A 21,905-nucleotide genomic window follows, 5' to 3' on the forward strand; every position below is an offset into this window, starting at 1 on the left:
GGAGTTAAGTACTCTCACTGCAAATTTAGTCTGATGTCCGCTTGAGCTTCAGCATGTGTGAGTTTTTTTTTGTTGTCGAGTAGACCAGAGGAGGGCGCTATTTCAAATTGAAAAGCTTTCCTTCCGAGAACTGTATTTGAAATTACTTTGGAAAATGACTATTAAAATTGAAAAAAATATATATGATTTACACCCAGACTTTTACTCGGGTCACGAAACATCGAGTCTACGTCTGAGTTGCATCTCTCGAGTCCAAGTCCCGAGTTATGAGTCCGAGTGCAAGTCACGAGTCACAAAGGTCGAGTCCTGAAAAACATATTCAAGTTCTACAAATGTTTCATTCGTAGAAAGGAAACACTTTTCCTCTATTTCGCATCAGGCGTTGTTTTGCTAAGTGAAAAAAACGCAACGATGTAATTTCTGCCGAGTCACAAGTCATGCACGTCGAGTCCGAATCCGCAGCCTCGAGTCCGACTTATTTGTCAAAGTGAACAGAGTCCGAGTCACTAAAACTGTGACTCGAGTCGGACTCGAGACTGAGTCCGAGTCACGAGTCATACAAGTCTGTTTACACCTCACGTATGAGTAGTCCATCCAATACCCACTTGTTTAGACACGACTTATTTCATACTCTTTGCAGGTGTCATATTCCTTGTATAGTTGGTTCAGTTCCCATGGGCGTAGTGGCCAGCAGGTTGTAAAACTGGCTTATTTCAATTTGTTTAATTACTTAATATTGTTTTCAATAAAGGGATATTTCATCACGTGTGTAGTTTTTTTTGTGAAGAGTATTATGCCCCGTAATTTTATTTTTGGCAGGTCCTTGGTTACTCGTCATTCTCCTCCTAATTGTCCAGATTGCTGGCTGTCCTGTCAGCTCGTCCGAAAATGCGTTTTGCTCACACCGTTGACACCCGGTCAACTTGACGCCTGCACTGGCTTACCGTTGGCTTCCTCTTCCCAGTCTGTAAGTTGGAAGGACACTTCATCTGATTCCTGGCACCATGCATTCATTGCCGCCGGCCGATCATCCCCGCGTTCATCGGCCATATTGTTTCTTCCCAGGGAATACATTCTTTCTTTCCACTCATCAAAATCTAGCTGCGGAATTTAAAAATCCGTGTACTGGAGAAGTTTTGAAAGACTAAGGTCGAGGGTCAAAATTTATTGTGATACCTAGTAAGTGTTATGTTTGAATTATTTTTTGTCTGTTTTCAGATTTGTTTTCGTTGTTTAGCATCCAATCACGTGTACTGGTCATTATCTTGTCTCTGCGCGGGCTTTTGTGGACAATTTCACCTTGTGACGTCACAAAACCATGATACTGCGTGTACATGTACGTCCGCGTGTGTGTTTGCACGCAGATGACCGGAAGGTTGTTGCATGAGAGAGCTAATGATGGAGTCCTGTATGTGTCATTTAATGACTTTTAAACGATTCAGCAATTTTGAACACATTCTTAAAAGTCATAAGTTTAAATATGACTGGGAAGGCCAGTCAGCTTTTTCACAGCAGTGTCGATGAGCAAGAAAACTGACGTATTGCGTCCACTTTGAACGCCGAGAATACAGGATCCTGGCCCGGCCCTGCCGTGGTTATTGAAGGGCGCCACCTTTTGGTGAAAATATTCTTTAAAGATGGCGACTTCCACGTTTAATGTTTGACTTACTTGAACTTACATTCTCGAATGTATCTCCACTCAGCCTGAGCTCCGAAGTAGAGAGTCGAACATACTACTAAAAATATGGTTTCTGAATTGAAATCACGAAAATTGAAATCTGCGGACTCTGAACTTGTGAATTCTGACGGTAAAAACCGTTATGACTTGGAATCCAATCCGGTCATCAATTTTGTTCATCTCCTGCTCGAGTTGGACAAGACGATTACTCTGAAGTGTAGCATATGTGCTTCTTCCGACTCTAGCCGTACCATTGGTTACCTCAGATGCTTCTTCCAATTTCTAGAGATATCTGGCCATGGCGTGCCTTGGATTTCCATTCCTTTGGCACTTATGTGCTACTCTGACGACCAATGGCTGAACGAGCTTTTGCTGAATTTGTTGGCAGGTACATGTACACCTGTACATTGTATGAATTGATGTACATCGATATCGTTGGTCGTCCCCTGACATGACATGTACACCACATTTATTATGTTTTCCCACACATTGCATTTTCCATTGGAATATTGCCATCTCCTGTTGTTTACATAAGGCTTTGTTGTTTACATAAGGCTTTGTTCAAATTACAAGTACACTGTAATTGGTAGTGTTCAGGGTGATTTTGACCTATTTGTCATTCATAGCCTATTTTGTGTTTATAGTCAGTCCAATGCTGTTGTTAAATTTCAAAATTGTAAATTTATCAAACATAAGGACATATGCTTGCTGGAAATTTCTTTAAATTTGACTAGGTATGCCATTTATATATAACATGTATTATAATAATTGTTTTTTGTCTCCATTGTTGCAGGTATTTTCTTAGATCTTTTAGTCAGCTTCATTCTGAAAGCAGCTGTCAGACGACCCCGGCCCCCAGTCAACCAGAACGACATGTTCTTCGCAGTTTCAGTGGACAACAAGTTCTCCTTTCCTTCTGGGCACTGTACGCGTGTGGGCATGTTGGCGTACTTCTTCATTGCAAACCTGAACCTTACCATGTTCCAAATGGCTTTGTACTTGCTCTGGACAATTGGGATAGCTGCTTCAAGACTTTGCTTAGGACGCCATTACATCAGTGATGTCACTTGTGGGATCCTGATAGGTCTTTTACAAGGAATGTTCATTCAGTATTCTTGGATTCCGCTTGACAATTTGTATTATTTGAAGACCTATATTACTTAACGGTGGCATTGAATTTCATAACATAATATGCTGCTACCAGGCATTGTATTAGTAGCACAGTATAAATGTATCAGTTATTAAGCTTTTCACTAAATTAATGCCATTTCAGATACAATGTATCTTGCATTATATGTACTTAATGGACCTGTCTAGCTATTTGTGCATGTACAACAACGTAACCTTATTGGAGAAAAAAGCTCTCTATTCAGCTAGCTGAAAATAAAATCTTGAATATAACCAGAGGGAGATAAGTGTACCGTGACATGACGTAGTTGGTTTCTTGGATGTTTATGACATGCTTTGAACATCTGTCCATTCCTCCAGTTCCCAATTTTATCAAACAGATTAACAGAATGTTGGTGCATGGTCATATTGTCTGTAATGTTTTTATCTTTTAGGTAAGATTTGTTAGGGCGCTGAGGCTGGCCTGAAATAAATGCATGGGAAATGAGTGTCAATTGTTCCATGTTATATCTTGCACAAAATTTGATGCTTACTTTTTTGCATAATAGTAAGCGCGCCTAAAATTTAAATAATGCGCGTAATTTTATCCTCCAGAGACTCTTATGTTCATTTCTAGATGGATGTGGAACATCTTGAAAAAGTGTATTATATTTTATCAGAATAGTTACGGTTTAAGACAATTTTTGCACGTGTGTTGACAGACATTGAAGTATACCAAGTGATGAATGACTGACTGCTCTCTGAATTAAATGCACCATCTGTATTCAGATGTAATTCATATCAGTGATGTCCCACATGCTTCACAGACGTTAACCTAGACAGATAATGACTCGGACGGAATAATTTCGTGTGGAATTTGCCTGCTTTTAATGTTGGCATTTAGTTGAATCACGTGTACTTGTGATGTCCGATTTTTCCAGTCGAGCCAGAGAGAATCAACTTGTGCCGAGAAAAGATGTAAATATTTGTGAGTGTTGATTGCCATGTGTGTGCTAGTGACATGTTATTGCTCTGTCATTATGCTTTTCGTGAAACCTCATTAAAATTGATTTCAAGCAGCAGACAATTGTTTTCTGGAGTTCAGGGCTCCACTTTTCTTTGGAGAATGGTGACGTCAGCCAGTCGCATGCATGCCCACACCCAAGCAGCGATCAGTGTTACGTGTACATGTACCACCCCTTTTCTAGTTCTTCGGGCAACTAAATAGTAGTCGTGTCACATGCAAATTTCCGCTTGATTTGTTGGAGGTTGTTCAGGCCTGGCAGGCTAACCAGGCACGTCGCACACGCACGCGCACGTTCACGGGGTACGGTGACTCAGCAGATTCGAATCGTGTACACGTGATTACGAGTGCGGAAGCAAAGTGTGCAGTTGTTACCCTGTGTGGTGGGTGTGTGTTGCGAGCAAATTTCTACCATTTCTACAGACAGATTCGGTTTGTTGAGCCTTACTCGTTCAAGATGGTGAATCTTGGAGACACTTTCCCCAACTTTGAGGCCGAAACGAGCGTGGGGAAAATCAAATTCCATGAATGGCTTGGAGAGAGGTAAATCGCTCATGTTTCGGTAAATACCGTCCGTGCATGTGTACGTGTATGTACCTAGTGTTACGTATTGCACGTGTCATGGGTCCTAGCTCCTGGCATTTCTAGCCACTTTGTTATTGGGGCATGGTCGTAACTCGTAGGCCCAGGCCAGAACCCTAATCGTGTACCACAGGTGAAGCATGTAGGAAGCATGAAGTAACGAATTTTCCCACCTTGGAGGTGGTATCTGCTAAGTGCATGATTATTTACAATAAATGGGCTAAGACTGGCGGCCTACATCCGTGACTAATGATGGCATATGTTCTTGGCAAAACATTTGTAAGCATGATGAAGTCTTTTCACTGAGTAAGGTTATGCCTGCATGGAATGTTGCACCACAGTTGCGCCATAGTTAATCTTGTGTAATGCTTTTGTTTTTTTATGTCCTTAGTTTTTGCTAGTCTTTCCAAAGGTTAGGGAATAAAAGCTGTCTTGCCTCATCCTTTACCTAACATTGTTCATTCACCTTGTTCATTAATGTAGTCATTTGACTTTATTTTGTAAAACCTAATCTTGTAATGTATTGTGATAAGTAACAACATTAAATGTTTAGCTACGTATTTTAATATGCTGACGCCACTTCATTTGAAATAGCATCTTACTCCTCAAAGTAATTATGGAATGTAAAACCTTCTTATGGAGGGTGGAGTGAAGGAAAACTTGTATCCTGGCACCTTTATCTCAATATCAGATTCATGTTTTTGTAACATTTTTGCAATAATTTACCTTCATGGAGGTGGTAGGAAGACGACTTACATGTAGGGACACTGGAAAAATGCCACTAGTAACCCTATCCCACTGCACAACGAGTTTTCCTTGGAAAGAGTTCCATGCATGGACACCACATCACTTGATACCCTGTGCACAAATGTTGTGAAATTGGTCTGAAAATTCTAAGTGTTTTCTAAGTTAACCCTAACCCTACATGTACATAATACTACAAATTACTACTTGTAGTAAAATGTAGTAGTCAGTGCTGTCGCTTGTAAGAGCCATAAAATACAATAGAAAAGACAATGTAGCATACAGTGCTGTGGCACTATGAATGCATGGCTTTATTGTTCTCTGTACAAGTAACAATGGAAGTAAACCTAGCCAGAAGTAGTAATTTGTAGCCTTAGGTCCTTCAGGCTCGGGCTATTACTTAGTATTTTGTAGTACTGAGTACTGTAAGCCAAACAATATGCTTGGCGGTTAGGGTTAATGATTGCGTATGTCCCCTGCCAAATTTGACTTTTGAGGCCATGTTATCACCTATTCTATACATGTGCTCCTTGCCGTTGGTACTCGGTAATCTTTCCTTTAATGTGGCAAGGAACCATTGAATAAACTCAAGCTGCACTCCCTCTATTTCAGCTGGGGCATCTTGTTCTCCCACCCTGCTGACTACACCCCGGTCTGCACCACAGAGTTAAGCAGGGCTGCCAGCCTGGCCGGCGAATTCGCCAAGAGGAACGTCAAAATGATTGCTCTCTCTGTGGATGATGTTGATAGCCATGTTGGATGGATTAAGGTGAAAAATGAAATACAAGTGATAATCAGTATTTCATGTTTTATCAAGGACTTGAGATTGATGTAGAAATTTCTGCCTAGCTCCAGCACGTTATACAATGTAGACAGATTTATATCATTGAATCCTTGATCATTCCGGAAGCATGCAGGACCTTATAGTGTTGATTTCACTAGCTCAACATGTTGAATCGGTATGTATCTAAACAAGAGAAAGTAATTAATTGATTGCAACCCCATTCTTTCTAAAGTCATTGCCGACAGAAAGTTCAGTTCTTCCACAAAGTATAAGTTTAGCAAAACAATGGATAGGTTTTGGGTCAAAGAAAGAGAAAGATTAATTGCATAACTTAATCCCTCTTTCGCAGTAGTATTAGGGCGGACATTCCGTTCCATTTCCCCACCATGAATTTCAAGCGTAGCACTGTCTCTAAGTTTGATCAAGCAGGAAGAGAAAATGTCATTCAAACTGCAGAGAATTCATGGTAGGCAAGATCTACATGTACAGTGTATGCCTGAATGAGCCCACGCTGTTGCAGGTTACTTGCACAGCATAATATGTCTACCAATGCCACGAAACGCTGACTGATTCAGTCCATGGGAGATGCGTTGCCAATGCAGCCATACGTGCATGTCAATGCAGAACTCGCTGAGGCAACACACCTGGGCTTTTTGCCATTGTTAATGTGGTCTTTGTCAATTGTATCCCATGGAAAAGCTGCACCCCTCTCTGTTGACCTATGGATTCTTAATGTCCTTGGGAAAGTATTTTAGCTGTAAACGGGTAAGACTTGGGTGGCATTTTCTTTTCCAGTTGTTGAATGACTGAAGTAGCTGAAACTGTTGGAGTTTGGTACATAAAAATCTTGGTGAATTGGAATGGGTCTCATCCTCAGAGGCTTGATTTTAACTGTTTGGTTTTTGGTCGGTGATTAAAAAAGTGTTCTGCTTTTGAAAATGAAGAAACTGAATTCAGTTTTCTACTTTCATGTAGGGACATGAAAACTTACTGAATCCTTGGCACTGCAGAGCTCTCCTCGATCCAACACAACTGGAATTTCTTTTTAACGCAGAATTTAATTCAATTAAGTAAACAATTTTCATAAAGGCCTCATAATTGCTGAAAAATTTCTAGGAGACCATCAAAATCGTCACAGAATGAAGCTTCTATCCTTCCAAGGCTTAATAATGCTGCAAAGTAATCCAATTATGGTGTTTAGATTGTTGTGGTCATAGTCAACTTCGCAGTGAGTGGATTGCCGACAATCTCCCTTCATTGACAAAGGAAAACAAATTGGCCATTGATGAAGGAACTTGGTGTCATGTACATGTACATGTATTGTGATAGTATTGTACATCTGCCAAAGTGCCTGTTATTAACTGGTCATTGCACTTGGGAAAAAAGTACATATACAACAAATCAGCCAAACGGGATGAATGAAGCTTTAGGAATTTCTTCTAAGCTTGAGACTTGAACGGATTCTAAACGCTCTGTCTAGTAATTTTTTTAATGAGTTTGCATAACCTTGGCATTGTCAGTGCATTAGTTCACATAACAGCCGCTGTTACATACCGTACATGCATGCATGAGTGATTTTCACCTTATGTGGACAGAATGGAACAGTTGTAGCAATTTAGAGACCAGAAACGAGAACAAGATTTCTCAGCTTTGAAAATGCCCAATTTTGGTCAACTATGATTTTTCAGATTGAAACAGAAATCAGTTGGGACTGCATGCATGTAGTACCTTGTGTGTAATGAGAATACTTAGTTTGGACTTGTCTAAACTGGTCTGTGTAGATAACATGTACAGAGACACAGAAAACATCAGTAGCCACATCTGCCTTTAAACCTGTATTATGACACAGAGCAGCATCCTTGACAGTTGCCAAACTGTATTGCCGTTTGCAGTGGCTTGAAATGGTACATATTTCACTATGGAAAGTGGCTGTAGCCACTACTTACTGGCTTCCATAGGCTCGTGTGTTACTCTAACTGCAGCTATAACTTTTGGACAGGGCCTTAGCCAACATAGCCGAACACCACAAATCCTCTTAATGTCTTCATGCTCCTAAAAGATTCCTGTTACATTCCTGCGTGCCTTCACTTATCCACAGGACATCCAGTCCTACAGCGGCCAGAGCGGGGAATTCCCATTCCCCATCATTGCTGACAACCGTGACCTGGCCGTCAAATTCGGCATGCTGGACCCAGATGAGAGAGACAAGGCTGGCATGCCCCTGACCGCACGCTGCGTAAGTCGCTCAAGCCAATTCCCGCCAAGTATCCATCAGCACATTGTGCTCTTTATACCCGTATCATCTGTAATCTGACGGGCCTTGGTCCATTTCATGCTCACGCAAAGATGCTTGGAAGTTGTGTTCACATTTAAACAGTACATTGGCCAGCTGAATGATTGTGGTCAAATCTTTACATTTGCATTTGTTAGGTGTTCATCATTGGACCTGACAAGAAACTCAAGCTGTCCATTCTGTATCCCGCCACCACTGGCCGCAACTTTGAGTAAGTAAAAATATGTGTAGCAAATGAACGAGATGCTCTGAAGCACACAGCTTTACTTTGCACAGAAAATGCTTGCTTTGCCCCCCCCCCAAAGCCTAGGTCAACCCCCTTCAGTGAAACCCTGGAAAATGAGTTTCCCTTTTTCTAGTCAGGGAGTTTGAGAAGAGTGCCTCGATTGGAAGAAATGTCTGGAAATTGTTTTAGCCCAAAAGATAGTGGTCTGTCTTTAAACTGCGAAAAAACATTAAAAGATATGTCAAAGTGGAAATACATTGAATAATTTTCCATGAATGTTTGTTAAAATCGTCAGGGAAAAATTAGGGAATTTTGTTTTCGTGAAATGCTGGGAACCCTGATGTAATTAGGTTTAGTACAATGATCACAGATGGGCAGTAGGTACGTGGGTTTAGGGGTTTTTATGACAAATAACAACTTCCTCTCTACTCTGCAGTGAGATTCTGCGTGTTGTGGATTCCCTGCAGCTGACTGCTACCAAGAAGGTGGCCACACCTGTTGACTGGAAGGTAAGATGCCCTCCACGCAGCCACACTGATCTTATCCATAATGTCCCATGCTGTAGTTTTCTTCCAAATATGACATCACAGTTTTGCCATGAATATTGAAAACTCATTGGCACAAAAACCACATTACCCTGTGAAATACCAAAACAGACAATGGAAATACATTTGTGACGCAAGGGTTGCATGAAAAAAAGATTGTGTATTGCGTAGATCCTTGAAGTCCTCATCCTCCGGAAGACATGAAGTTTGATGATTGAAAAGGCATTGTTGGCCCACAGCACTGGATATGTGGTGGTTGATACTGTTATCAAGAGTTATATAACAGATTTGCTGCCTAGTTTATTGGTGCAGAACACACTTTGGTTTTCAACACTGTTTTTAAAAATTTGCAAAACTGTGGAAAAAGTTTTAGAAAAGGCTTTTGATAAAGCTCAGTGTTCTACGGTTTACTGAAGTCACCTTTGAATATTATGCCACTGTTTGCACATCATCTTAAAGTGGACAATTTGAGGGGCCAACTGTAAATAGTTTGAGGTTAAGGGGATTATCATAGAGTACATAGTGCATTGGGTAAGCGCAGCTCTGATTTGGTCAATATCTACATGCTTACTTCGTTTGGACACGACTGGTGAAATTTCTGCACTGTAGTCACTATCAGGAGTAGTGTAATATCGGGATTATATGAAAAAGTCGGGTTATCCAGTTAATGTTGTAATTAATGTGTACATGTGGACTTGTCTTATGCAACAAACAAAATTTGATAAAGCCGACAACTAGAACTTTGAGGTCAACACAGGATAACAAATGGGGCCTTTGAAATGCCTTCCTATGAAAAAAATGAGGTTAACCCAAACCTTCCCCAACCACACAGAATTAAACAGTAGTAAAGTGTTTAATTCTGTGGGGATAGGTCTGGTAGGCCCATAACAGCTGGCTTTTGCATTAGGTTTGGCATACCTCAGAAAAACCAAGTCCAACGGCCTCTGTGCACAAAGTCCCATATGGGTGTTTAACTTTGTGTGAATGGGGAAGGTTAGGGCCAGCAACCCTTGGGGGGGTAGGGTTAACATAGCCCGCAGGACATATTTATACCTGATCATTCCAATGTTTTTCATTAACTCTTGCAGGAAGGCGGAGATTGCATGGTCATACCTTCTGTGAAACAAGAGGAGGTGGCTCAACTCTTCCCCAAGGGGGTGACAGTGAAACCAGTCCCCTCGGGCAAGAGCTACCTTCGAATCACCCCTCAGCCGTAATGGAGTGTCCCAGGACTCCAGCCCAGTAAAGACAGGGTCCATGATGTATTACAAATGAGTTGGGTCACTATTTTCGAGGCTTCGTTGCAGTCCCACCAAATGTTATGTCTCCGAGGTCATCACTAATTTCTGTGAGGTGTCTGAAAAATCTGTCACATATATATTCTCATCATGTGTGATTAATACAAGTTTAGTTACTAATGTTCGATAACGTTCAGATGAACTTGTGGTGTTTTTTTTTTTTGGTAGATCATTAAGATTTCTCTAGCATGGTACTGTTGCCTCTACACACGTGTAATCCCATTTCTATATATTTTTGTAAATTATAACCACAGCACAGCTAATTTCTAGCCAGCTTGATTTCAGTGATTTAAAGCATGAGAGCTATGACACTTCAAGAGAAATCTTGCAAAGTTAGTAATTGTTACCAAAGCATACTGAAGTTGAGGTGAGTGTTTGCCTATGCAGGATGTATTTTTTAAACAGTACTTCAATGAAAATGATAGACATTTCCCAGTAAATTACTTTCATTGAAATGATTTGATGTGATTACAAGATCTAAATCAGCAACAAGTAACCTAAATATTGAATTAAACCACAAAGACATGTGGATTTAGACTAACTTTGATTTATCCTGTGAAAGTGTTCTCGTCCATCTTAAATTGTTCTGTAAAAGTCAACTTGTCTAGTTACCAGTAGACATTTTTGAAAAACAAATGGGTTTTATCACCAAGTTCTGCACCCTGGTGTTATTTTCCTTTCACACTGTACAGGGTCAAAATATATTGTTTCCTCTTGACTTGCATTCCTCAGTTGCCAAGGTTATAGCAGAGATTAAGTATACACGTTGTTATGCATCTTTATTGGAGTTTTTGTGACTACCCAGTTGACCAAAACTTCATTTCATAAAATAAATATGGCTCGGTGCTGAGAACATATGAAATTGATTTTGCTCAGCTTGCTTTATTTGCGAAGTGGTCAACAACGAGAAATCAGGTAGGTTTGCAGACATTGACTTTCCGTGTTTCACTCAATTTTATTTCAACTGTAAAATTACAACCACAACACGCATAAATAGAATTTTAATACAATTTTGAACAAAGTACAGGTATACACAGTGTACCCTTAAACATTGGAGCATTTTAGTGCTCTTTGCATCCGTTTTATTCTACCGCAAAGAACATGCACTGTGTTGCGTGGCTGTGTATGTTAGCCCAAAGTGCGCTAGGGTTGTATTTCTGATTTCCAAATTGCGCAGAACTTAACACTTTTCCACAAATTTGTCACCAATAGTGTAAAGGCTGATGTTTCAAGTGGACATGAAAGCGAAGCAAATTTGACGTCACAAAGCAACTGCAGCTGGGTTCAGTCAAGTTTTTTTTCAAATTTCCTGTATGAACATTTTATCCGATGTGTCAATTTTGAAGTTGCTTTCACGCCACGTGTGAACCAGCCTGTACACCCCGCAGAAAGTGTTTGCTCGGTTCTGTATGCCATCACAGAAAAATGATGTGCACAGGTATGCAGTATAGCTCGGGTAAGCAGGGTTTTTACTCCGTCCATCCTAATCTGAAGTCACCAAGGAAGCCAATTTCATTCACAATATAAAACCATGCTCTTCCCCCGTTCTCCGGGTTTCATATATACCCTTTGTGGTGGTATCCCTCCCCCTTGGACATCCTACCATCCATTAGCTTCCAACTGTGAGCTCTTTAAATCGTGAATATCATTTTTCCTCCAGTATAAATGCTCGAAGATTAGGGACGAGTTCTTAAACATCTGATCCGATCTCATGTCTCATAATTCAGGGTCCAGCTTTGAATGTTTGTGAGCTCTCCACACGGTGTATTTATTAAAGTCAAAGTACATGTCAATCATATCTGCGCCTGTCAAGAAAAGATGCAGAAAAAAATAATTTAGTTGGAAAGCTGCATAGTTGTTAAAAGTGGCACCGCCAAATTTTGTTAATTTCTCATGTTTTGAAGTACGCATACACAAGGCAGTGCTTTTCATATGTTCGAACAGAGTAACCCAGTCAAACATCCACGTACAATCGGCTATTTCATCATAAAAATTAATTTCCACGAGGTGACACACGATTTCCAAAAGATCTAGAGATTGTAACAATAAATGAAATTGACCCTTTATGTGGTTATGTATTTATGACCAGTGACATGAACATTTTTCCAAATCATGAGATAAAAGTCTGTTCGTTTTTCCAGTCAGTGCAATTTTCTGGTGCACTGTACAATGCACGTATGATGCATGCAGGTATACAAGATACCGTTAATACGCGTATACTGTACATGTATAAAGTGTGTAACTCTGTGTGTAGTACAGTTACAGTGATATGCATTACTAAATTGTTTGCCAAGACTGGAATTTTTGAAGGGCGACACGAACAAAGTCCGAGGTTTTATCAGATAAAATCAAGAGCATCACCGTGCCAAGTAGCGAGAGAAGAGACAATAGAACAATTGAGTCAATTTCTGTGTTATGAAAATTAACGCCACCGTTCTGGAATTGCTTCATCAGGAGAATGAACGCTGATTAATGGCCCGAGCCGAAAGCAAAGGATATTAATCAGCGTCCATTCTCTATCTGATCTGCCCAAGGACATGGTTAGTCTTTTATTAAATGATAAATACGTTGGGTTTTAAGGACTGTCTCAAAACGGTAAAGTAAATATGAATGAAACAATATTGAAACAAGTGGTTTTTTTTCTGTGAATTTTTTTCCTCAGAAACAAACTTAACTCATACAATGATATCATTAGTCAAATGAAGGTTTGCTGAAGGCATCAAATACCGCTATTTACATGTCGTTTTGTCGAGTCTGGCGAGGAAATCGAATGGTCGCGAATGTCTAAACCTTCTGATGGTATATCGTTACAAACGTGGGATGTCTTACCAGCTTCTGAGAGCTCAAGTGGGGCTTCAAAACGTGCCTGGTTGGGCTTTATCAAATCCCGTAGGTAATCAAAAAGCTGAAGAGAAAAATTAACAATTAGGTAGTTCCATAATTCTGGCCTTTGGTACTGTATTGTGAATTCGTCATCTCGGTAAGAAAGTTAACATAAACCGTAAGAAAAAAAATCTGAAACACAATTTCCGTATTCCCGTATGCGGCCCTGTTGCACACTGGGAGCTCTGCCGCCCGTGCGGCAAGCGCCCTCTACAAAAATGGATTCCCCACATTCTCACACGCCGTGATCTTTTCACAGAGTTCGAAAAAACCGAAAGGCACAAAGGACATATTGAAATCCTTCAGGAACGTCCAGTGGTGATAACGTGCAACTGGAAGTCTTTTGGTCCAGAATTGTCCACTCATGTTACGACAAATTCAGCCGGAAGTTATGAGTAACGTGAAGGCTAACAACATTCTGTACGTCATTTTTGGCGGGATTTTGATGATATCATTGTTCCTTGCAACCACGTGGTTCGTGTGCCCAATGCGTCTATATATTATGCATAGGCCTATGTTACCGACACCACAGGATATGTACAGCAGCTGAAAATATGACCAATGATATCCGTCTGGACATGTAATACGGTAAGCAACCTCTGATATTTGGACATTTGTCGTCCATTTCAAAATTGAAAACGAAGCGATGATCGGGGCTAAAAGTGTGAAATACCTTCTAGGCCTAGCTTTCATTTCATCTGTGATTTTGCTTTGTATCCGACATCTGTGGTCAGCTGTACTGGATCGTTCTTGTCCTTTTTGAGTTTCATTCCCCAAATCACTTATTTCTTATGATATTTTGTAGCCTATTGAGAAATTGTCACGAATGTCGCACAAACCTCCTGGCCTTTCTCGTTCCCAAGGATGTTACATCCCATGACATGAATGACCGACTTCTGTGGTTCTTTCTTGGTCAAATACTTGCCCAACTCTTTGAAGAACCTGTTGGTCGCCGAAAAAAAAAGAACCATGATAGTCAAGACAAAAGGAGCACTTGTGTCTGTCTTGCTTTATAGATCTATAGGCCTAGCTTGAGATCAGTGAACACTGCGTGACGATTTTTCCATCTTCTGTCTTTCAGCAAAACCCTTAGATGTATAGGAAAAGTGTTAGGAATTACAATTTGGATGTACCTGACTTGGTCTTGTTCACAGTCTTTTTTAAGTTTAGCCACCGTCACCACCTTTGCTCTCCGTATGTACATATAACCAGGTCCGCCCTGCCACCAAAAGAGAAAGACAAAATAGACAAATGTCAACCTGTGAAAATGTCGAGGTAATAAGTCATTTGCGAGTTAAATTTGAATAAAATCTGGTACACTGTGTTATCTGATTGAATAGAAACGTAACAATTTGAATTCCCCAGACTAAAGACACTGTTGCTATACCTCGTGATTCGGGGCAAGCTTTTGCATAGCGACCACCATCTCTAAAATGGACTGCTTCCTTTGTGCCTTTCTTATCCATTGAGAACAGTGTATTATTGCAAGGCGTCTCTTACGTAACTGAGCAAAAGCTTGCCCGAATCACTAAGGTGTAACAAAAGTGGTTTTAGTATGAAGAATTCAAGTTGTTATGTTCATGTGAATTTGAAGAACTCAGTGTACCAGATTTTATTTGAATTTAACTCGCAAATGGCTTATTCAAAATATTGCTGTTGTTTCAGAGACTTGACATAAGAAGAAGTAGGTTCAGTTGGCCGCATTTAGGCCCACTGTATTCAATGTAGGCTTATATTAAGCAGATTAGACCTTTCTTCGTCGACTAACAAAATTTTATAGATTTCGATGGACATTCAGTTATAAAAGATATCACTAAAGTGGTCATTATTGATGCTTTAAATTAATTAGTTATAGTAGGTTCAGAATGTAGTTCGTTAGTTTCCGTTTGTAAAATTGAAACGCAACAATGCATCTTTTGTATTCACTTGCCCTGAAGAAGGTACTCAGTTACCGAAAGCTCGACAATTACATGTTTCAGAGCACTGATATGATATCATATTCTTGTCAATATTCTGATCACGGTGCTACGCAGCCCTTCCATATTTCTCTGATGCCTTTTTTTTGTTGGAAAAAAATTTCTGTGTACCTGACAGTAAAGACAGATGGATCGCGCCTTGCAGCCTTGCTTGAAAGCCTCGAGATTCACCCGGATGTTTTCTGCAATGAGATACATGATACTTTAAGATACACATAAGACCGATGGAAGTAGTGGCAACGCCTATTCTTATACTACATTTGAAATAACCTGAACAGCCAGATACAGAAAAGTGACGTATCACTTCCCCAAAGAGTATAATGTTTTAAGGGGGGGGGAACTTGCCTAGTAACACGTCGAAGGAATCATTGTTGAAATCCTGCAAAGAAAGAAAAAAGTATTTTTCGTTTTAGTTTACAACAAAATAATGAAACATTTCATTTCATCGTTTATAGTCTTTTCGATAAAAATTCTCACTGATGTGCGTACACTTTTTATGGTTCGATTAAGCTTACGGTAAATGAGGATACGGTGCATTCAGAACTTCAAGCTACTAGCCCCTTCTATTTTAACTTACGTAGACAAATATCAGCACATCTTTTCTGACAATCTTAGCAAGAAGTTGTCCTTTTGGTATCTTGGACGAAACCAGCTGAAATGGAATGTAAAAGTAACTGTTGAGTGATGGCCTTTGTTCTGTGGAAGGATTTGTAGAACAAACTTAACACATTCCAAACAAACATTCCCTAAAAAACTTTTTAAAAAGCTTCAAAATGCTTCCCATTTACTCCAACATCAAGTACCAAAAATTTCAAATGTTAACAGTTTCACACACACACACAAACAGACTAATTAACACGGTCCTCTCAAATGGATAAGGTTTTTTTTGTAAAGTCTGTTGATTCACTTACGACTATCCTTGGTCCGACGAACTCATGGCCACATAGCGCCCTCTCCAGCTGCTGCTCTGCATACCATTTCAACTCCGTGATCTCATCCTGGAACGCCAAAAATTCCTCTTTCGTCTTTTCTCCTGTGGCAGTTGAGGGACGGAGTTTGTAAAAATGAAAAAAAAAACAAAACAAAAAAAAAACATTGAAATGCAGGGTGTGGCATGCTGTTGATCCAACCCCTGCAAAATCATTTTGGGAGAAACCAACTAACATATGCGCATATATAATAAACTATAAACCGTTATTTTTGTATTAAGTAGAATAAAAAGGTCAGGGCCCTACTCTAACAAAGGTTAGGTGTTTTCTTACCAACTCCAACCAAGTGTTTTTTGGTCACAGCCTTTGACTGTGAACTCAACTGGTCTCGGCTGAGTATCGGGTCTACTTTCTCCTCGGACGCTGTCAAACGAAAGAAAATTGTCGTTCATTTTTTTCATGTAATCATTCCATCTGGAAACTCACCCTGCAGCTGATACCAATTAAAATTCAGGGCAAACTAATTTCCATAGCATTTGTAAGGGATAACTGGTTTTAAGTTTTTCCAATAGTGACAGTTAGGCAAGCAAGCCCTTTTTCAATGTTGTGAATTAAAAGGAACCATTATGTTTCATTCAATTGAATTTTACCTCGGGAAATTCAGGGAGTGGTTGCTTTTTCAAGGTTTACCTGGTTAGACGATTAAAAACATTTTCCTTCGAATTTTATTCGAGTGAGATCCAAATAAAAGTTCTTTTTCTGTCTTTTTCCGTTTGGGGCTTACTTTTTGGTTGCTCTTCGGGACAAGCTGGTAATGGTTCTTGTACGACGGGCGCTGCTTCGGGCTCCACGGGTGTTGCGTCTGTCTCTTCCTCTGACAGAGCCTTTTTGATGGACGAATGACGGCGATAAATCCTGCACATTTCAAAATGTACGTATACATGTACACGAAAAAGCTCGGTATATCAACGTTTTCAGACAATATCCGTGTACATGTGTTTCTTTCCACTGCGTGTTCAGTGTGGCTGATTAGAAATTTCGGCGACTTTAGTAAAAACAAAATGAATTCAATCATTTTTCATATAACACTGACGAGGCAAAACGCAGCTTGCAATCAGTAACTCACCAACCGATAAAGCCATTTACGCTTGGTCTTCTTTTGCTCTTCCGCAGGTAAGAATGACCCCCAGAGAATGACTGCATGATTATGCATGGATCTATCATTCCATAATTTTCACTGACTTGTGGTTTTACTCACCTCTGTATCTTGATAGCCATCTCCGTCTCCTGCTTCCTGAGTTTCCTCTCCTTGTATCCACGGAACACACTGTAAAGAAACACCTCCAAGTTACTCCTCTGAAAACTCATTACATGTACATGTATCAAGAATTACCGCAGAAACACTTCGCCTTAAAGAATATCAATTCACTCTAGATTTACGGGATTGGCTTGCAACGGTATGGTTTTACAGAGCTTTAAATGCACATGTATGCAAATGGGGTAGTGCAGATGTACATGTATTATATTCGCTGTACTTAACTCTCATCCATGTTCGAGAAACCTTGGCCTTAGGTTTAACACCGACTTGTTTGAAGACTACTGCATCTACTCTTGGCACTGCGTGATAGTGCGTCACTTTCCCGCAGCTCGTTGAATTAGAGACTGTTGGCTTTTATGTTCCTCGTAGCCTACCGAATTTGCCATTCTGCTTACCGAGGTTATTAATTTCCTGGTTTGAATCATTTCTGGCAGTGAGTTATCGTGCCTTCTGTAGTCGTCAAACTAACGACAATGTCGAGTTGATTTCGATTATAAGAGGGATATGCCCTAGCTTATGTTGAAACGTGTGATGATTGAAGTCCGTTTCCTGATATATCGACAGAATCATCTGTCGGTTTTGCCTGAGGAGCTGTAGGCGCCAGTATATCTGGCAACAGTATGAACAGTGATACATTATTCAATTCAAGCAAAATATTTCTTGTTGCTTCTTGTAAGCACATTTCCACGAACCTGTTCTGGTGGCATTCAAAACACCGACAGGTGCGATTGTTCGATCTTCATCACTGTGACTTGTGTGCAAAAAAGTGCAACGCTGAAAGTTTATCATCATTGTCAACAAAGTTTTGAGACACTCTCGTTTAGGATCAGGTATTTCCTTTTCATGAGATTTTCATAATCTTGCGGTACTTACTCTTTAGTCGTTGATATTTTTATGAATTATCAGGAAAGTTAAAATTCTATGTTTAGTTATTCTCGTGGTGGGAGAGCTATTTCGTGAAGAGTTGGCTATAACGTAAACCCGTGATGGCATTGGCTCTTCTCTCACTATATAATCGTCATCTCCAGTGTTTTACCTTTGAATCTTGACGGAGGCATGGCTCAGCATCAGTTCATCCTCCTCACTGCTAATAGCGCCCTCTTCCATCTCCTGCTCTGCCGTTTTGACGACCCCATTGGTCTGCAAGGGTTCCTCTGTAAAAGGCATCAATTGTAACCAAATCATGACCATAAAATATAATTTTAGGGGGATAATAATGTTTGTTAACAAAATCAATTTTTTTTAAGTTCTTCATATCCAATCTGATTAATATTCACAGATATGATTGCACAGTGCACCATATTGAGAGCAAGTTTTGTTTTTAAATTATGTGACAATAAAAGTACGAAGCGTCTACCCCAGGCCCATCACACTAGAGCAATAGTCTTCTCTCCATGACGGAGCATCATACAATCACTCTGTTACAACATGCTTGAATTTTTAAATCTGCCAAGATAAATGCTATTACATTGAGTCTTGTGCCCACGCGCACGCAGGCAGTTTAATTATGGGCACATTTTTAGGATGACAGACCTTTTCACTTGAATGTGATCAGATCTCGACTGATTGTTGACAACGCAGCTCTCAGAATTTTCCGCTCTGGGACGATAAATGAAACGCCTTTGGCTTCAGCTCTATTCCCGTACATGCCTACATGTTTGTCTTTTCCCCCCCTTTTTTTCATGTGGAGTGAGATCGAGTTTTATTTGCTCGGTGACCCATCAAGCGGTAATAGTGTACACAACAATCACTCTCAATACATAGAAATCGATACCTGTCGGCTTTCATTTATGTTAGTGACCACGGTAAGTAAAGATGCATGCAACTACAGCGCCGGCCCTAGTCTGTACCAGTTACTGAGAATTGAATCTAGATCCTCGAAGTATGGAACCCAATCTACGTGTTCAGGGATAAAATTACTAATATATAATGTTCAGCACCTAACTGTTATGCCGATAACCTAATTTACTGAGCAGTGACTAAGAATACAGACCTGTTGCCGTGAAATCTTTATTTTAAAGTCCGGGGGGTGAAAAGTAAAATAGAGGGGGGAGGTGTGGAAAAATGTGAAAGAAAATGAAAAAGAGAGAAATTGGTGTGAAAAATCAATCACTAATTCTTTCGAAATTTACCCTCAGTTGTTAGGCCTAATGGTTTGTCAATTTGCTGCTGATAATGTGCTTACGCCGCAGAAAGTCCTTGCGACACTTATACGTCAAGCTTTCCATGCGATGAGAATCGATTATTTCTTCTTAAAACTCAAATTGTGTTGTGTGAAAAGATGATGTTACTTTCCCATTCAGTGACACTTCGTCTCTGGTGACTTGCAATAAGTCCTGGTTGGAGTATGTGAAATCTGGCCTTTTATGTCGGAGAGTTGGATTATGAGCGAACATAAAAACGAGACCAATCATTTATTTTGGTTCATTTGTCGGTTGACTGGTGGTGCAAGTAGAGGACTGTTTTTCAAATTCTCTTGATAGCAATTGCGGAAATTGCCATTGCCTCCCCACACACTTTTATTCAACTGAAACACCCAGTTACCTTTTCCACTTGCAAGTCTGTCGCCCGTCTTTTCGAATTCCCCCTCCTCGCGTCTTCGCCGTTCTGCTGCTCTGTTGACCGCATCATCGAATGCGAATGTTGCACTGTATACAAGACATGCAAGGTAAAGCAGACTTGAAGCAAGTTCTTGCCAATGGGTATTGTAAGTTAGACAATTTTACACAATATTTCATTGCGTTTTAAACTCATCTGTAAGTCAGGAAATATAGACAAATTAAACAGCAGGGAAAATAAACTGTTTTCATGAAAGCAATTATAAAATGCAAAAACATCTGCAAACTGTTTGCTGACTACAGCTGAGCTGAACTATGCAAATAGTTCTGGGTTTCCATCTTAGCATTCTCGGAGTAATATTCACGTAGGATCTTAACGCAAGAGCCTCTACCTTTTTTGAAAGTATAAATTACACATAAATCATCTTTGAAGATATGCAAGTCATGATCTGCTTCAGAATTACGTAAAGAACTTTACCATATCTCCAAGAATTTCAAATGTCTAAAGCTTCTCAACACTTTCATTACATATCAGACATTATTGATAAAAAAAGGCCCCGCGAATTTTATACGAGGCAACGATAATCACACACTGATTAAACACCTCTAAACGTTTTGCTCGCCTGATGTGTGTCGTCGTTACGTAATATCCAATTAAACTTTAATTACTAAACATTTTTCTCATGCTTGACGGATTGGTGTTTCATTAGGAGATAATTTGTAACTAATTACCCAAAGATATGCTGGGTGTCTATACTCGTGCGATTTTTTCCTTGAGAATGTCAAATAGGCCTATATTCTGAAGCAAGAAAGATAAATTGTGTATTTTAAACTGCAGGCCCTTGGGCACTGCGTGAGTCTTTCCAGAAATCCTCAAAATTGACTGAAGTAATACTCACGTCATCACATTGGCGACTTTTTTGTTGTTCTTGTTTTTGGACGGACTGGATCCCATGGTAACTTTGTTTTACATCCGCTGTAATTCCAAACAGTCTAGTCGGTTCCTAGGTTATTGATCCACACACGTTCAAATTTCATTTCTCAAACGTTTCTGAAATGGTATTAATTGGTAAGGATCATATCTTCTAATCTGATTGTATCAAGACAATTAGCTTGAAAGTCGACTCAACACAAAACATGGCGGCACGGGTGATCGAAAAGATTCTTCAGCCTTTTAAACCTAATGCGGCTTTGAAAGGGCCTCGAGATTTTCACTGTAGATCCGCTTTAAGAGAGAGAACCTATTCGCACAACGCAACGAAGCGAAGATGATCAACCCTCTTTTGGTCCATTTCATTAAGAATGTTGGTGTAAACTGAATCCCCTCAAATGTTGGTGCATTCTTGTACCGCCGTGGGCATATTTTATTCGTCTTGGCTGTTACCCCGGTTGATCCACGTTGAAGCTTGATTGCATCAGTTTCCTGAAGGTACAGTTCATGTAGTTGTCGACAAAGGTATGCGAGAAGCGTCGGGTTGTGTCCTCCTTAAACGACTGCTAAAAATTCCCCTCGCGTTTATCGCAACTCCCGGACATCGAAACAGAATTAGATCACTGCCCAGTACAGCGGGCCAAAGACGGTTCGTTTGGCGGTTTGAGTCAATTGCTTGGGAACCAACCACACATCTTTGGCTAATCTTGTCATTGGTGTGTCCATTGCAGCTTGGACGCGAACTCAAACTAATCAATGAAATGTTATTGTAATCGTTAAAACCACGATCCACAGAGCGGACACTTCACGTGGGAAACACAGCGGGCATGTTGTTGCCATGTCACAAACGTGACCCCTTCTCGTTGCGTGAATGGGTAGCTATCCTTACTCCGAACACTGCCGACTATTATTTGTTATCCCCATTGAAAAATAGGATAAGAAAGGCCTTTTGTTAATGTAAAGCCCTCACTGGGAGGTCACAAAAAGCTATACCCTGCGTGGTATGGTAATTCTATCAATTATACGTTG

General features: G+C 40.2%; 4 protein-coding genes across 4 annotated transcripts in view; 2 read left to right on the forward strand and 2 right to left on the reverse strand.

The window, feature by feature from the left end:
- LOC110976303 (protein FAM78B-like) overlaps window positions 1-1,262 on the reverse strand; it is a 29,676-nt gene extending 28,414 nt beyond the window's left edge. The window contains exon 1 of the mRNA XM_022229455.2: window positions 945-1,262. Coding sequence (XP_022085147.1) covers window positions 945-1,074 — 130 coding nt within the window. The 5' untranslated portion in view covers window positions 1,075-1,262. The remainder of the gene's footprint in view (window positions 1-944) is intronic.
- Window positions 1,263-1,417: 155 nt separating this feature from the next.
- On the forward strand, window positions 1,418-3,313 carry LOC110976307 (polyisoprenoid diphosphate/phosphate phosphohydrolase PLPP6-like). The gene is made up of 2 exons (XM_022229460.2): window positions 1,418-2,066; window positions 2,472-3,313. Exons 1-2 carry the CDS (start codon window positions 1,745-1,747, stop codon window positions 2,840-2,842), a joined length of 693 nt encoding a protein of 230 aa, XP_022085152.1. The 5' UTR covers window positions 1,418-1,744; the 3' UTR covers window positions 2,843-3,313.
- An 818-nt stretch (window positions 3,314-4,131) lies between these two features.
- On the forward strand, window positions 4,132-11,143 carry prdx6 (peroxiredoxin 6). The gene is made up of 6 exons (XM_022229461.2): window positions 4,132-4,352; window positions 5,748-5,904; window positions 8,018-8,155; window positions 8,350-8,423; window positions 8,875-8,947; window positions 10,072-11,143. Exons 1-6 carry the CDS (start codon window positions 4,267-4,269, stop codon window positions 10,198-10,200), a joined length of 657 nt encoding a protein of 218 aa, XP_022085153.1. The 5' UTR covers window positions 4,132-4,266; the 3' UTR covers window positions 10,201-11,143.
- Window positions 10,460-21,634, reverse strand: nsmf (NMDA receptor synaptonuclear signaling and neuronal migration factor). The gene is made up of 14 exons (XM_022229456.2): window positions 20,845-21,634; window positions 19,932-20,035; window positions 18,424-18,541; window positions 17,328-17,396; window positions 16,854-16,984; window positions 16,403-16,492; window positions 16,052-16,173; window positions 15,718-15,792; window positions 15,486-15,519; window positions 15,252-15,322; window positions 14,298-14,383; window positions 14,004-14,106; window positions 13,111-13,186; window positions 10,460-12,086 (listed from the first exon to the last, which is right to left on the reverse strand). The coding sequence occupies exons 1-14, from the start codon at window positions 20,898-20,900 to the stop codon at window positions 11,998-12,000; spliced, it is 1,224 nt and encodes a 407-aa protein (XP_022085148.2). The 5' UTR covers window positions 20,901-21,634; the 3' UTR covers window positions 10,460-11,997.
- Between the last annotated feature and the right edge of the window lie 271 nt (window positions 21,635-21,905).

This window comes from Acanthaster planci, linkage group LG11 (genome assembly GCF_054643075.1).
Source record: "Acanthaster planci isolate LZ-2023a linkage group LG11, COTS_SCS, whole genome shotgun sequence".
NCBI lineage: Eukaryota > Metazoa > Echinodermata > Asteroidea > Valvatida > Acanthasteridae > Acanthaster > Acanthaster planci.